This window comes from Amphiprion ocellaris, chromosome 5, assembly GCF_022539595.1.
Source record: "Amphiprion ocellaris isolate individual 3 ecotype Okinawa chromosome 5, ASM2253959v1, whole genome shotgun sequence".
Lineage (NCBI taxonomy): Eukaryota > Metazoa > Chordata > Actinopteri > Pomacentridae > Amphiprion > Amphiprion ocellaris.
The window spans coordinates 31708718-31724653 of NC_072770.1; the positions used below are offsets into that span (position 1 = coordinate 31708718).

A 15936-nucleotide genomic window follows, 5' to 3' on the forward strand; every position below is an offset into this window, starting at 1 on the left:
AGCACATTTTTTAACCTCAAGGATGCACAGTGTTTGGTGAGATAACATTGAAACAGAAACTTTGTTGGGGTTTTTTTTCCCCAATAGGAAAAGCTCCGCAGGGCATCTTTAAGGGAGAAGTAGTGAAAACAGAACAGCATGACCTGCGTGTTGGATGGTAGGATAACATCTACCCCAACACCTTTCCAATGTCAGATGGGGAGTGTCTGTAGCAACCCTTTTTGTAAAAGCCAAGAATCCGACACTGACACCCACTTCACTCCGTCATTGGCCAGCTGTGCAAATGTCAGAGAAGACTCGGTTATTGTGCTTCGATTTCTAGCTGTCATTTTTCATCTGTTACACAACTATTTGTGGCAATTTTAATGAGAACAACTAAGTGCAACACTATGAATGAGAAAAAACGTGTGCTGTCATTCCTCATTTTTTAATAGTATCACACCTCTGTCTCTCTATCAAGGCCATTTTTTTTTTTACTTTCATACCCATTTGGAAGAACTCTTAACACTTCTGATTTCCAACGTGGTCCCAAAGAACATGTTCAGAACTGGTCCAGAAAGTCCATAACCTCAACCTCACTCTCTCTGGAACCTAATTTTCCTAAGAGAAAGTCGGTCAGGGAGTCAAAAAGGTTCCATCTCCCGGCCCGATGGTGTATGCTGCAGAAGTGGACATTATGCAGCATGCACAAAGAGCAATGCAATAAAGTGTAAATTCTACTGTGCGGCCAGAGACTCCGTTCAAAGCCACAAATACAACAAAAAAACCCATTCTGGTCGTGTACATGCAGAGATGACAAGATCCCTGTAGAGCACAAAGGGAAAAAACTGTAAACACAAAAAAAAAGAACTGTAGACATTTAGAGCTGTAATAGATGTTGAAAGAAAGAAAAAGAAAAAAGGGCCGTGGGGGCAGAGCCGGTGGTTGGAGGGGAGGAGGAGGAGGAGGAGGAGGGGGGGGGGGGGGGGGGGGGGGGGGCGGCGGCGGAGGAGGAGGAGGAGGAGGAGGAGGAGGTGGGCAGTGCACCTTGACAGGAAGCATAGAGGTGAAGAGCAGGAGTTGGAGGTTAGTTTGACAGAGAGAAAAAGAAGTGGCGGCGGTAGTGGTGGTGGTGGTGGGGGGGGAGGGCAGGGGAGGGGTGAGGGAAGGGGAGGAGGAGGTGGGGGGAGTTGCTGCGGAAGTGCCAAGCCCACTTTTAACTGAACCGAGGGGTTGGCGAGAGGTGGTGGTGGTGGTGGTGGTGGGTGAGGGTGAAGGAGGGGAGGAGGGGACAGAGATAGAGATCCGGGGGGGGGGGGAATAAAAGGGGTTTGCAAAGAGGAAGGAAGAGGGGAGGAAGGAGAGGATAGGTGGGGAGGGGGGGAGGGAGGAGGGAAGGGGGGGTGGGGGCAGGGACCTACTGCACCTTGACACTTGCTCTCACCACAGCACCTGATAAGTGCAATGGAAAAACGTCTGGTTTCCTCCTGCATGTTAAGTGGTTTATATTCTGCTCCTCTCCATGCAGCCTGTAGCTACAGTCTGCTACTGTACTGACGCTACACCCAGGTAATAACAGACAAACGGAAATGACAGAAAGGCAAGGGTGAGGGAGGGGTGAAAAAAATAGCACATATTGTCTCCTTTTGTGAGGTGTGTCTAATCTGCACAGGAGATGTCAAATTTCAAGTCAAAAAATAAAGTAAAAAAGCCAATTTAGACATGTCCTTTCCCTTGCGTTAATGTTTATCCGCAACTCTGCGCATCTTCATTTTACTTCTTGCATGGAGATTTAGATGCAGGCTTTAATTTGCACAACAGAGGATCAGATGAAAGTGGATATATATCTTTACTACCTCACGCATGTCCTGACAAGGAGCTCATTCCCATGATTTGTAAGTGGGTCTCTCCACTGAAAAGCATTAACAATATTCACTTTAGATAACGTATGATTCCAGGCCCTGGGAGAGGATGGGTTTCTTAGAAATGCTTTGTTAGCACTCTCCCCCCTTGATAAATGATTTAGGACATGTGGCCTGAGACATCAATACAATCTCAGTTGTAATTAAAAAAGGTGCGCACCAACAATATTACACAGCTTTGGCTTTGTCTGTCTCTCTCTCTCTCACTCTGTCTCTCCCTCTCTCCCTCACTCACCCACTCTTCCTCTCGTTGAGCCCCGGAGCAGTGAAGAGATAATTCAAAAAGCACTTGCATGGAGTGAAACATGAAAAAGGGGGACGTATGAAATTAAATTCTCTCTTTTTCGCTCCATTGTTCTTTCATTTTCTCTCCTTTGTTACATAAATGCATAAAAGCAAGGCAAGCTAGATTCTAATTATGATTTTCACAATACTAAAAGATTTTTTTTATTTAAAAAAAATGAAAGAAAGGTTTCACAAACAAAGTAGACTGACTGTTCCAGCACTTTGTCAAAGTCAAAGTACTGCAAGTGCTGCATCGCTTAACTTCAATAAACTTAATCTTTTCCTTTTTCCATGCGTCCCCTCATGAAGACTTATATAATAAAATAACTGAAAATGAGACTTTGATGTCCAAATGCAGCTGCTTTACAACAAAAGATATAGGAAAAAAACGGAAAAATCACCAAATACTTTAACTTTTATACTTAATCAACATTCGCCCTTCGTTTCTTTCCACCTAAATCAGGTCTGAAGCAGCAGCATTTCATCCAGAAAGCCACTGCGTGTCTTTGTTCTGTGTGAACATGAGCACAGTAGGAGGCAGTTGGTTGGCCTATCACCTGCAGCAGCACGCTTTGAGAAGCTACCAGGGAGACACCACACAAACCACCAAGTCAGACGGGTGTTTTACTGGGAGCCTTGTGGTGGCCAGAGATGGTTTGGAGAGAGAGGACTGGGGGGTTCTGTTGGGATTAGTTTTAACAATCAGTGGAGACAAAGGGTGAGGAGGAAGTCAGGTTAAGTTTGAAACGAGGCTGAATTTGGAGTTTGCTGAGTCAAGAGTTCCCCAACTCAAACTTTCAATAGTTTGGAGCTTTTGCTGTGCAGATGAGGGACAGTTCTCCTCACTGTAGGGGTTAAATGAGGCATGGAGGTATGGATGACACCAAGGGGTGAGGAAGCAGGGGTGAGGGGGGGGAGGAGGGATGAATCTTACCCCAGTAGAGGGCAGTCTCTTGCCGTCAGGGTTTGGGCGCATGGGCAGGGAACTGTAGAGCCTCACACCTCGATCTGCAGCACCGTATCTACTCTGGAGGGGCAGAGAGAGAAAGATTTTAAGCGTATTTCCTTCATTTGACAGACCAACACTGTAGAAAAACTGCAATGAAAAGGTACAGATTTGGATTCAACTTCTTTAAAACAAATTTAGTTGCGAAGTTGCTCATCCAAAAAGCAGGAATCATACACAGCAGTCACGATGCATACTCATTCTGTTTACCAGTGTTAGTTTCATACATTTCCACCAAGTCACAAAGCCTGCACATGGGCTGCCATGTTAAATCACATCACCTCATGGTGATGTACCACACATAATAAGTGGATAAGATTGGCTCATGCAGCGGCACTAATGGCACTAAGCTGTTGTGTTTGGTAGCCAGGGTTCCTGTGCACAGTTCTCCTCTACTGACTCCATCTTTCTATACATTACACAGCTGATAATTAGAGTGTAGTGGGCTCTAAGCCTGCCAGCTCCTCCCTGCACTTCCCCATGTGGGTTTCACATGTATAGCAAGACCTAAAGGAGCCCTCAATACTGTAGGGGGCTAATGATTTGCAAAAAGTGGTCCTTGCCAGGGAGAGACTGTGCAGCTCAGTGGGATTCACACTGCCACAGCCACAGCGTGGGCACCTCCCAGAATTTACGTCACATCTCATGTTCTTTATCTCACTCTTTGTCTTCCTCTTTCTCTTCACTCTCAGCTATACCTCTCTGCACATCTGTGATTGCTTGATATTCTGTTGTTCTCAGATTAACATCTCTCCTCTGTAACATCTGGTCAACAGTTTGCATGTGGTTTCAGTCGTCTGATTTGTGCAGCGATAACCTATTTACGGCGTGTGTGTGTGTGTGTGTGTGTGTGTGTGTGTGTGTGTGTGTGTGTGTTAATTGATCAAATGAGCTACATCTTTTGCTCTCTTGTGCTCGAGAGTCTGGTTGAGCGTCTGAGTGCTGCCTTCTGTCAAAATAAAAGCTGCGACTGGTGATGTGGAAACTGCTTTCTCATAAATAAGAGGATAAAACATGAATTCGTGTTTGGAAGTGACTGCGGCTGCTTCCTGCTATGTATGGTGCATAATGACTTTGCCACACTCGATCCATACAGTCTGCTAATGAGAATATGATGCAGATTGTTGAGGGAGGAAAAAAAACACAGTGCTGCAATTTAGAACAAATGTCACATTATCTCTGCCTCACATACTTACTCTTTTACTTGCGTTCTTCATTTTAGGGTAAAAAACACCCACACGCAATCACACAGACACAAATACATTTCAGGGCAGGGCCTGGGATTGCTATGCAGTGAGACATGCAGTATTTAACTATATTTAACAGCTGAGTGAGAGAACATCAATGAAACCAAGCAAAACCGGCCCTGCCTTTCGCTTCCAATCAGTCACATGACGAAGACAAACAAGCATCCAGTGCACAAATGAGCAGGCCGAGCTTCAACGGTGCAACACCATAAACACACCTTAGCAGAGTGTGTTTATGGGCCTAAATGCAGAGAGAATACCACACAGTGAAACCCACATAGCAATATATGCAAAAGCTTGTGTACAGTGCAACGCGTGAGATATAGTCAAGCAATAGCAGCCGCAAAGAGAATGATTTATACCCTCTGAGTAAGATTCCGTATAGATCAGTGAACAGTATGTGTTTGCAGTATGCTGATCTAATGATGTGGGCCCTATCACACACCGTACACAGTGCAGGTTATCCCCCCAGTGAGAATACTTGCTGTGTAAGGTTTTGATTTCCTGTGCTCATTATGAAAGGTAAAAACAGATGAGTAGACAGCTGTGGCCATCTTGTCGATACGGTTTACATAACGGTGACACAGCATTATTAAATATAATGCTGCACCGTTCTGACAACAACAATGGAAAAAAACAGCAAAAACAGCCACTTTATAAAGTAAACTAATTCTCCTATGTCCATAATTAACTAGTCAGTTAAAACCAGGGCTAAACATTTAATATGAATCCAAACTGCAAATCGAAACAATGGAATTAGCGAATCCCAAAGGCTGCAAATTAACATCTATGTTATGCAGCGCAACTGACACAGGATTTAAACTGTCATGTCAATGGTTTTACAAATTCATGCTGTCCTCTCTGTGTGACAGTCACACTTTAGATGGTGTGGTGACACTTCATCGCATGTTTTAAATCTGTAGCACAGAGAATATTAAACTGAAGCTTGACTTTGAAAAAGAAATATATATCACAAATCATTGTTCAGCCCTATGTAATTCTAGGCAAAAAAAAAAAAAAATAGTAATATGACCTGATGTGTTGTCTTAAACACTCTCTAGTCTGACCTTTCTTTTTTTGCCAGCCTTGCAGAGCAGCTACTGTACACTAACTCCATCCCTAAATGGAGACTTTTTCTTTTGAGGCTTGTTAGGTAGCTTGCCAGAATCACAGCTAAATGAATGCCTCGCAGAATTGCTGCTTTAGCCAGCGAAGGAGCCCCAGTAAGTGAATGTTTGATATTTCTCCAGTGTGCCAGGCTAATCTGGCCCTGTGGCATGCCATTACGGGGCTAATAACAGCTGTCTGCGGCCTGGAGGGGACACAAGCAGGCCTGGCTGTGCTAACTGGCCCTGACAGACTCATTAGGAGTGCTGGCACCCAGAACAGCAACAGCCAAACTCCTCACATTTCCTCGCTGGCTCACAACAGTTTGCAAGTGCAAGAAGCATTGTTCTCTACACTTGTTCTCTGACACCTTTCTTTTGTTTTCTAGTCCTCACTTCAGAGGCTCTCGCCCTCGTCACCTCTCTCTCACTTTTTGGCTGGCATTGGAGTTGCTGCGATATTTCTACCAAACCAGATGCTGCCAGCCATTTACCATCTCTACTCCACATCATGTTGAGTCTAACCTCTTATTGTTCTTTTTTTTTTTTTTTTAAATCCTGCACACCCACACTCTAGTTCTGACCAAAATAGAGCAGAAGGCAGAGCTCAGTTTTTTGGGTATTTTTTCTTTTGCTCATGCCTTTGCCATCTTCACAGAAAAACAAAAGGTAAATAAATGAATCCATAAACAAGTACCTGACTTCGATTTCTAACTAACTTTTTTTTGTGATCAGCCACAGGAAGATGCTGCACCACACCAGGAAGAGGCTGGCATCCTCTGAACTTTGTATTAGTTACTCTATCTAGACCTGTTTGAGGACAAGAGGGACTTCCCCAGGCAGACAGCAAAAGCAAACATTGTTCTGTCGCTTCGCAGGGCTGAGCCAATCAGCACGAGCGGAGCAGGCTGACAATAAACACAAAAAGCCAATGACGGTGCTCTGGATGTGGAACCATTAACAATAGGGGGAGGATATGCATTCTCACATGAGTCCAAACAAACTTTAATGCCTGCATTAGATGATGATGTCAGTTTCAAAATCGTGTTACTAATATTAATATGAAACAATGAAAATATCCACAAGCACGTTATTGAATTGAGGTCAAGTTAAAGTTTTCACAGATAAAAATAAAGAAACTGCAGCAATTATTTTTATTTGCATGTTTGTTTTTTATTTGGTATATATTCAAATTAAATTATTGTCATTGCTATTGTCATCATCAAACATGAGGCTTATTGTTCAGCTGAAAAATAGCTAAACTCAGCTATATCTTTATGGCATGAAGTTAGCTTATGCTAGGTTTTTATGCAAAATAAAAAAAAGACTAAATTGGCTAATATATTGTTATCGTAGTTGCTTATTCTCAATATACAATACAACCCAGTATCTCTGCTCTACTATGAAAGAGACATTATCTTCATCTTCTCTACAAGGCCTCTGCACTGCAATACATTTTCTCATTAGATGTCAACATTGGCTTTCCCTTTTTATAGGCCGGGCTGTTGGGGCACCGTAAAGCCAAAGGCGCAGCTGTGGGGGTTTAGTTACCTGTAATGTTAGCTGTTGCATGTTATATTATTTACGCAGATCTGGACTTAATGGAACACATGTGCGTCTGAAACCGACATTCTTCCCAGATTAGCTGAAAGCCTGCACACATCAGACTCTACCGATGAGAGGAATGCAAGGCCTAGACGGGCTTATGGGGAAACCCTATCACTCATCTATGGTATACAGTACTCACAACGTATGCACACACACACACACACACAAGCACTACAGCATGTACACACATTCTGTATTTATACATTACGGACACAGTGCTCCATACTGTATGTACAGTATGCACTCAACAATGCGTGCACACTGACATCAGCAGATCAATAATACAAAACTCTTTCCTTATTGCCTGTATTTCCCTTCTGCCTTTAAAGTTTCTGATATTCTGCTGATAAAACGCACAAATCTGTCAGTTCAGCTGCACAAACATAATATCAGTCAGCTCTGGTGGTCTAACAGTCAGTAATAGAGTATGATTCACGTTTTCAGTGGTTTTTGCAGACTTTAGTCTCAGACAAAACCGACTGCAGCGTGCAACACTGGTTTGCATATTGCATTGCGATGAATCATTTTCATCTTCATGCAGTTTTCACTGAAGGTGCTAAAATTTATTTTGATGACAGATGACAGCAGTCTTTCTATCATGCTTTATTTACATCTGTGATTCTTACACTCTGTAACTGTAGTATTATTTTTTAAACAAAGGCTGGAAATACCTTGAGGTTGGGGAGGTTGTTTGCACTATGATCCTACTAGAATTTCATAACAGACTACTTTGACTGCTTTTTTTTATACTCCTCAACTTTATGTTGCTAACTTTTCTTTGCATGGACTTGGAAATGATTAACTGACATTTCTGATGTTAATTCATCCTCAGTGTATCTGCCACCATCTGTGAGTTCTAGCCTATGGACCTTGAAGACACAGACATTTAAAGTGTTGTTTACTTCAAAGTGAAGGGCATGCTGAAGCTGTACCAGAAACGAAGATATATTAAAGGAACATGCATTAATATGTGGCTCAAGGTCCTGGTATAGAGATGTGTTTGGAGCCAGTTGTGAACCCACTACAATGCATTTATATTATAAGGAAACATGTGGAGACATTTTGCACATCCCATACATGTGTTTATAGAAGTTGCTGAGCTGTTTCTGTTTGCATTATGAATATTTTGTAACCAATTTAGGTGTATAGAAATGTTTTTATGTATTTCTAAGAACTGTATTGAGAAAAAATACGTGTCTTTTTGTGTGAAAGAGATGTCAGCTAAGGCCATAGCAGCTCAAACATAACCAAGACATGAAGCCAGGGGCTACCTGCCTCAGGCCACTACTGACAATCAGACTATTGATCACACCACTGGGAATATCCAGCTAACACCAGCTCAGGCTATTTATAGTTGACTGCAGCTTTTCCAGAGACTGTCCCTTCATTCCTAATGTAAACATGCAAGTGCATATGCACATACATGTTTAAACTTCTGCTTCTGTGGCATGAAGAAGTGATTATACAATGACCATTATAGTTTAACACAGCTTTGCCCTCACATTATGACTCCAGTCTTCATTTGTCCTCTTGGTTTGGCTCATATTTTCTGATGGCCAACACTCCTCACTGAGCCTCCGCCCTTCCTCTTGTTGCCTTATCTTGTGTTTACATTTCCCCAATAGTTTTTGTTCTACTAGTCAACACAGATTGTGATTTACAGTGGAGTACAATATATCAGCTGGAGATACTCCACACTTCCCCTCCCTTGCTGGCCATCTATCAATCTGTATATTCATCTATCTCTCTATATGGTTCTTTTATTCATTTTCTCTCCATTTTCAGCTCAGTCTTCAGGCATTTCAAGAAATAAACATGTTGTGATGAAATGCAAATTCATGCTCGTGTTGTTGAAAAGCGAAAAAGTGCAGTGGAAAGTGCTGCTAAAGAAGTATTTGTGCTTAGTTTCTAAGCCAAGACGCTCCTAAAACTAAAATCTGATCATATTGATTTATTTTTTTCACCACAGTCCAAACCTGGGCCTTCACCAGAGTGATTTTTGAACAGCTGAAAATGTTACTATTTTTAAGAAATACAATTAATAGTGAAAGCTGAGGTCATGCATCTGCAACCCAATTCAGGTTTGACTTTGTGCAGTTTTCTCAAACTTTCATGACATTGTGCTCCTCTTATTTCTGTTGTGCGGTTCTTTCTTATTCTTTCTAACATGCCTTTGTGTGTCTACCTGGAGCTACAGAGGGCTGTGACAGGAGGTGGATTCTGCATCTGCTGGAACAACAATGTAGAGCTCGGGTGCATGTTTTCAGGTCAGATCAGAAATTCGACAGCACCTTCGAAAATTGTACCAAAACTCAGATACAATGCACAGTCCACTGACTCTGTTACTGAGTGGATTGAACCCTGCATTTTTTAAAACTCTCCACAGGACTATGAAGTTAAATATATTATAGGTGTAATTAGAACATTTTTGCTTAACTCAGAGGTCAGGGACAGTTTGTTGTAGGAGTCATAAAAGTGCCAAAATTACCGACTAAAATGCTTAAGCTTCATCTATGGCAAAGCTGAATGTAAGTAAGAACCCATTAGATGATGAATTGTTGCTCCTGTTTACATCAAAGGATTATTTTAAAGATGCCACAAAGACCTCTGTAACACTGCAGCCCTCGCCAAGGATAACATGAACTGGAATAGCTTCTGATGATAGAAATTTGGTCGCTTTCTCCACCATCACTTTCTCTCTCGCACTCACACACAAACCTGCCCTTTGTATTACATCTGACACAAAAGCGAGGGAGATGGAGTGCATTAATAAAGTGCAGTCAGTGCCCTTGCTCTCTCTGATTCTAAGAGGAGAAAAGAAACTTTTCATTTTCTTATTTTTTTTCCTTCTCCAGAAACGCTCATCTTTATAGGGCTGTTTCCTGCAGACAAAACAACACGGTGTTACAACAATACAACTTACCACCAGCAGCTGACAAGCAGAGCCAGCACCTCGGCTATGCGATGGCCACAAAGACAGCGTTACAGGCAGAAAACAGATAGCTGGAAGAAGCTTTAGCTAATGCAAAAACTGGATTTTTTCTTTTTCTTTTGTGCTACATGGCATGCAAAAGGCTACATTACTTTAACAGGACTGAGTCAAAGAAACAACATGGAAAATAGTGACATATTTCTTTACAATATTACTGATAAGACAGGAAAAGCAGTAGTATTTAAGATTACATGATCAGTTTGTGAGAGAAACTTAATCCACAGTTTTTTTTTAGCTGTGATGTGTGGCATCAGTTCTTACTTCTCCCCAAACTGGTAACTGTTTTATCAAGTGGTAACATTCTTTAGTGATAATTTGCTGTTTTTTTCTCATATATTTTGTTTTTTTGACCAAACAAACCGCTTGAAAATGTCAATTTAGACTATGAAGATCTGTCAGATTTTATCAACATTTATCCATCAATCAGTATCTAAAAACAATGGTCAATTGCAGCCCTAAAAGTGCCAAAATGCTATTTGATGGTGATAATAAAACAGTGGGAATTCTTACTTGCATTCCGCTTTATTCTCATGCTGAACAGAAACGGAATGGTTCCTTGCTCACTTCCAACTGGCAAAGGCAACACCACCACAGTCACCCCATGGTGTTAGTCAATACAGTAAACACACATTATGTCATTTCTAGCACTAATTTCTAGTGTTTGAATCAAACAATAAGAGAAGTTGTTTGATGATGCTGTGAGGACTGCTGATGAAAATGACACTGGATGACAGTCACAGGCGACCGAAATGAAACGTGAGTATGCACGCCAGTCAACCAAGAACACAACGCCGGTCTAGTCCACAAATTAACGTTTGAAATGTTGCTACATTTGGGTCTCAGTCAGCGGTATTAAAAAGGTCATGATCCTAAGCAAACAGAAATATCACAACAGAGCAGTAGTAGGTGCAACTTCTTCTCCAAAAACGGCATCGCCTTAAAACAATCAGAGCTGCAGAGGTAGTGACCATTTATGTCGGGTTTGTACAGTAAGCCAGCTTTCGAAACATATTTATAAGTTCAATCACACGTCGAGGAGAGAGGGGCGGGTGGGGATGAGAGGGGGAGGCAGGGGAGGAGGTTGCTGCAAAGACAGAGCAGAGAAAGTGAGTGCAAAGAGAGAGAGATAGAGGGGGAGAGTTAGCTGAGAGTTGATATGCTGACTACAGGCAGTTGATTTGGTTTCAGAGAGCATTGTTACGGTGCTTTGAATTAATGCCTCCCAAAGAGTCCAATTGTGATTCTTGGGCTGTGCTGACAGAATATTTGACAGCCTAGGGTGAGCTGCTGATCTCAGCTGAATCCTCTGTTCTGTGTGTGTGTGTGTGTGTGTGTGTGTGTGTGTGTGTGTGTGTGTGTGTCTGACACCCAACACATTCATACACCTACTCATGTTCAGATATACGTGGATGTGCAAAACAGAAAATGAACCAACACATAAATCAAATCATTAATGACAGTTAACTAAGCACTGACACACACAGGCGCCACAGTATGCAAACCACCCTCATATGCAGGTAAATCGAGCACTTCCACTTAATCAAGATAAAAAAGTTTGACCGACTGTTTTCTCTCTCTTTTTTTTTTTGTTCTTCTTTTCCCTGCAGGAAACATGTTGTCCCTCAGGGCTGCTGAATAAATAAAAAAAAACACAGACAAGCCCAATGTTTCATTGCAACGTTGGGAAGAAAAAGAGACACTCCATCAAAATAAACTCGCTGCACAAATACTGCTCCATTCTGACAGCAGCACGACACACAGAAGAATCATTCGTGAAAACGTAATTCACCGACTTGCCGTTTCTGCGGGTGTATTAACGGAGTCATCATGTTAAGTCTCTGGATAAATAAGCTTTTTTAATCAATTATGCTAAACGTCTTTCTGTAAAGACGCTTTGGGATTCAATGCAGAGTAAATCATTAGCAGTTTAAATAACTGAATGTGCTTTGATAAACACTTAAATATATATACAAATGCTAAACTGAGGCAGTTACAGGATTCATTGATTTAAAAAAGATGTAACTTGCATACTCTAGTTCATTTATTTTGCGTCTCACTGGCCTCATGCTCTACTCTTGTTTTTTCATGAGACACAAAGCTTGGAATAGACACAATAAAAGGACATGATATGTGAATTAATACTTGTGACAACTTCATACAAACTTGAAAGCAAAACTACAACATCTTTAAACTGAAAAGGGATTGTTGTAGCTATGTTTAAAAAAAATAAAACATCAAAACAGCTTTAAAGGGAAGAGAAAAATAGCTAGCATAGCAATTATCATTTGTTGGATCCAGCTTCTCAGATGTGAGGATTGGCTGCTTTTCTGTGTAATACATCACTGTAATGTACAACATTACCGTTAGTTTCAGTCTGACTTTAAACGTGGCATAATTTTAATAGTCAGCTGACAAATGATGTATGGTTTGATGTGCATTAGGCCTTAGGCTTTTGACATTTAACTCTGAAAAAAGCTGACTTTGTCCACCAAATAGAACTTTATATAATATACCAAGTAACGCAAAATGACTGAAGGTATGAAAACCTCTTAAGATTGTGCGCGTATGACTTGACACAAGGAATGAGTCAATTGTAATGACAGAAGTGCCAGATGAGTCAAAGGTAGATATTTATAGTTTACACTAAGTACCCTTCATTTCTTCCCATGTGAAACTGTCATTTAGCTAATTTGAGAACTAAGCTGGCCACAGTGTCAGAAAAAGTTTAAAATCAATGTGATTTTTTCTTTCTGTTTAACTTCCTTAAATTAAGGGTTTTTCAGTGGTTTTAATCAATCAATCAGAGTTTATTCATCAGTCATTCCAGAATGTCTCACCCATCAAATTAAAATAATCCCAGTACAAAATACTAAAACATGCAGTTGTTGTGTAAATGTACTTGTCCTAAGACCGAATCTAAAAAGACCAGGAGAAAAGAATGTTTGAAAATATTTTTTTAAATACCAAATAAGTCTGGAGCACCCCCTGAAATGCCATTTTTCTCTTTTTCTGGTATTATTTTTTTCATTGATGTCTCTTTTAATTGTGGGGGAAAAAAAAAATCAACATAATATTTGAAATAATTATTAGTACGCATGGAACGTGTGTCCCACAACAGCCCTGGCAGCATAGCCTTTTAGCTGGTAGAAGAAGAAAACAGTGAATCACGTGAAATGCCGGAATTAACATCATCAAACAGTTTTCCAAAAGAATGGGACAAATTCTTTTAACTTTTTTCACTACTGTTTTCCATCAGTAAGTTTGTCCTCTTGGTCAGCAGTAACATCTAGCTAAATATCTAGCTTTTACTGCTGAGAAAAAACTAATATGAGCATGAATTTGCAACCCTGTTACTGTAATTAGAGTAGGGTTAGCAAACAGCAAATAAAACATGGAATAAAAATGGTACCATTGATGTGTAAGCTGAGCCGGTCAAGCCTTTGATAGTTTATTACCTATTATTGATGAATATGGAGCAGAAATTTGTAAAAGAGAAGGTCTATTTTTCAAAAATTCTGAAGACCAAATGTCCTCCAATTCTGGAATGACCCACATATAGCACCTTTACAACAGCCCAAAGCGTGACCAAAGTGCTTCACAGTGATAAACAAGAGAACAACTTGAAAACAACGTAACTTAAAACAGAGACAGCAGTGAAATATACAATAAAACAATAAAACAAACATCAAGAAAACAACACTAAAATGTACATCTGAAAGTGAATACATGCAAAGCGAAGTAAAATGTCACATTTTCGACAGAAAGGTTTTGAACTTTGATTTGAAAAGACCCAGGTCAGTGATAATCTGGACATCAGGGGGGAGCTTGCTCCAGAGCCTGGGTGCAGCTACAGGTCACCCCAGTGTTTACGGGGTCAATATCAATGTGAATTTTTTATTTTTTTTTTTAATGTCAAACTTCCTTAAATTATAAGTTTTTCAGAGGATTCCACACTAAAAAACATCAGCATGCTTTCGTAAATGTAGCCAGGAGCACATACAAAACCTTTTATAAGTATCCTTTTCTAAAAAAAAAAAAACTTCAGAAGCCGGTACATAATTAAAATTAACGAGATAACTTAGAAAGGAAAAAAAACAATGAGGAGAGAAGGAGGCAGGAGACTCGCAGCCAACTGAAGAGCATAATTGTAATGCAGGTGTTGATTTCCTGGACTTCTCTTCTTCCAGCTCTCTCTCTCTCTCTTAGCTTTCTCCTCCAGCTCTCTCCTTACCTGTGCTATCCATTTACAGCAGCGTTTCTCTACCTTACTGTCTCTCTCTGCCTTTACATCTTTCTCTCCATCTTGAGTGCCGTGTCTCACCCTAATTAGAAATTCCCCCTCCGACCAACTGAAATTGAATTGCCCATCATTTGCATAATGATAGCTCACCGGGCTGACGGCCGATTTACCATGAGATGAAATGTAGCAATCACTTAAGAGAGTGACCATGAGAGAGTGTGGGTAAGGGGGGAAAGGGAAAAAGAGAAAAGAGGGAGAATGTGAGAATGAAATGGGATCATGACGACAGAGAGGAGGTACGGAAACACAAAGAAAAAAAGTGTGAATCCGACAGGTATTTAGGTTATTGTCTCATACGGTAATATTGCTGGAAGGAAGGTTGTGTCCTCAATATGACAGTAACTGGACACAACAAGGACACCTGAGGACACTTATGTAACACTGTTCTTCTCAATGCAAATACATCTGTCTTTGAATTCTAATTGTCAACGCTGCTACTCTGCAGAAATTCAAAAAATCTTAAATACCTGGATGATCACCACCGTTTCTCTTGCATCTTTTTCGTAATGCCAGCGCAATTAATCATTAAAACACACAAATAGGGAAGTAAGTTAAAACTATTAGGAAATACTTTGCAGTTAATATCATTTCTTTAAGGAAAAATTCAACATCCATTAAGAAAAGTTGATTACTGACATCCAGATTTATGTTTTCCACTCTCAGAACAGGAATAAAACACTTTAAAAATGAAAAATGACCTTCATTGTTGATGCTAGTGTCAAGCTGTCATACGTTATTTTTAGTGTCTTGAATAGATGTTTGGCGAGTTCTGACTCGTACTCGAAAACACACAAGGAACTCCCAAACCACCCACAGTTTATAAGAAGTGGCCACATTGTCAACTGTGTAGCTGTCAGTGAACGCCCTCTCAGCTGAACCGCTGCCACACCATGTACAAATTACTGTAATCAATGATATGATAATCATCTTGTTGTCTCGCCTCTTCTGGGCCATCAATCTCACATTCCGGCAGGCCTGAAAATTTGATTTGTGAAAAATCCCGATAAATCTTGCGCCCGTGATGTCACGTAAACCACGGGCAAATCGAATAAAGCGGCGTGATCAGCGGGCCAAAGTGACAGTGAGGAAGCACGGAGGTTGAGACAAAGTTGCCACCGAGGGTCGCTTTCTGTTTAAAAAAAAAAAAAAATTGCTTATTCATGAGAGCGAGTGGTGCTGCAGGCAAGTGGTGTAGAGGTCATATTTGTTTCTAATAGTTGGAGTGATATGTTGGGCTATCAGGTTGGAAGCTCTGCCCAGAGTCTGATAAGGCCACTGTTTATTGTCTAACTTCCACTCTCTAACCTGAGGAACCTCAGACTCTCAAACATGGTACTTTCCACTCCTGAGCCATTACCTCAACGTGCATGTGCGTGTGCGTGTGTGAGTGTGAGTGTGCGTGTGTGTGTGTGTGTGTGAGTGTGTATTTGTGTGAGAGAGCTCTGTGTGTGTGAGATCTTTCGTTTCCATCACAAGTGTTGACCTAATTAA

At 40.9% G+C, this 15936-nt stretch overlaps 1 protein-coding gene across 3 annotated transcripts in view; it reads right to left on the minus strand.

Annotated features, from left to right (window-relative positions):
• The window catches only part of tox2 (TOX high mobility group box family member 2), a 116554-nt gene that overhangs the window by 57160 nt on the left and 43458 nt on the right, over nucleotides 1-15936 (minus strand). For all 3 annotated transcript variants that reach the window (XM_055010763.1, XM_023276170.3, XM_023276172.3), the window contains exon 2: nucleotides 3121-3213. In XM_055010763.1, coding sequence (XP_054866738.1) covers nucleotides 3121-3213 — 93 coding nt within the window. The remainder of the gene's footprint in view (nucleotides 1-3120; nucleotides 3214-15936) is intronic.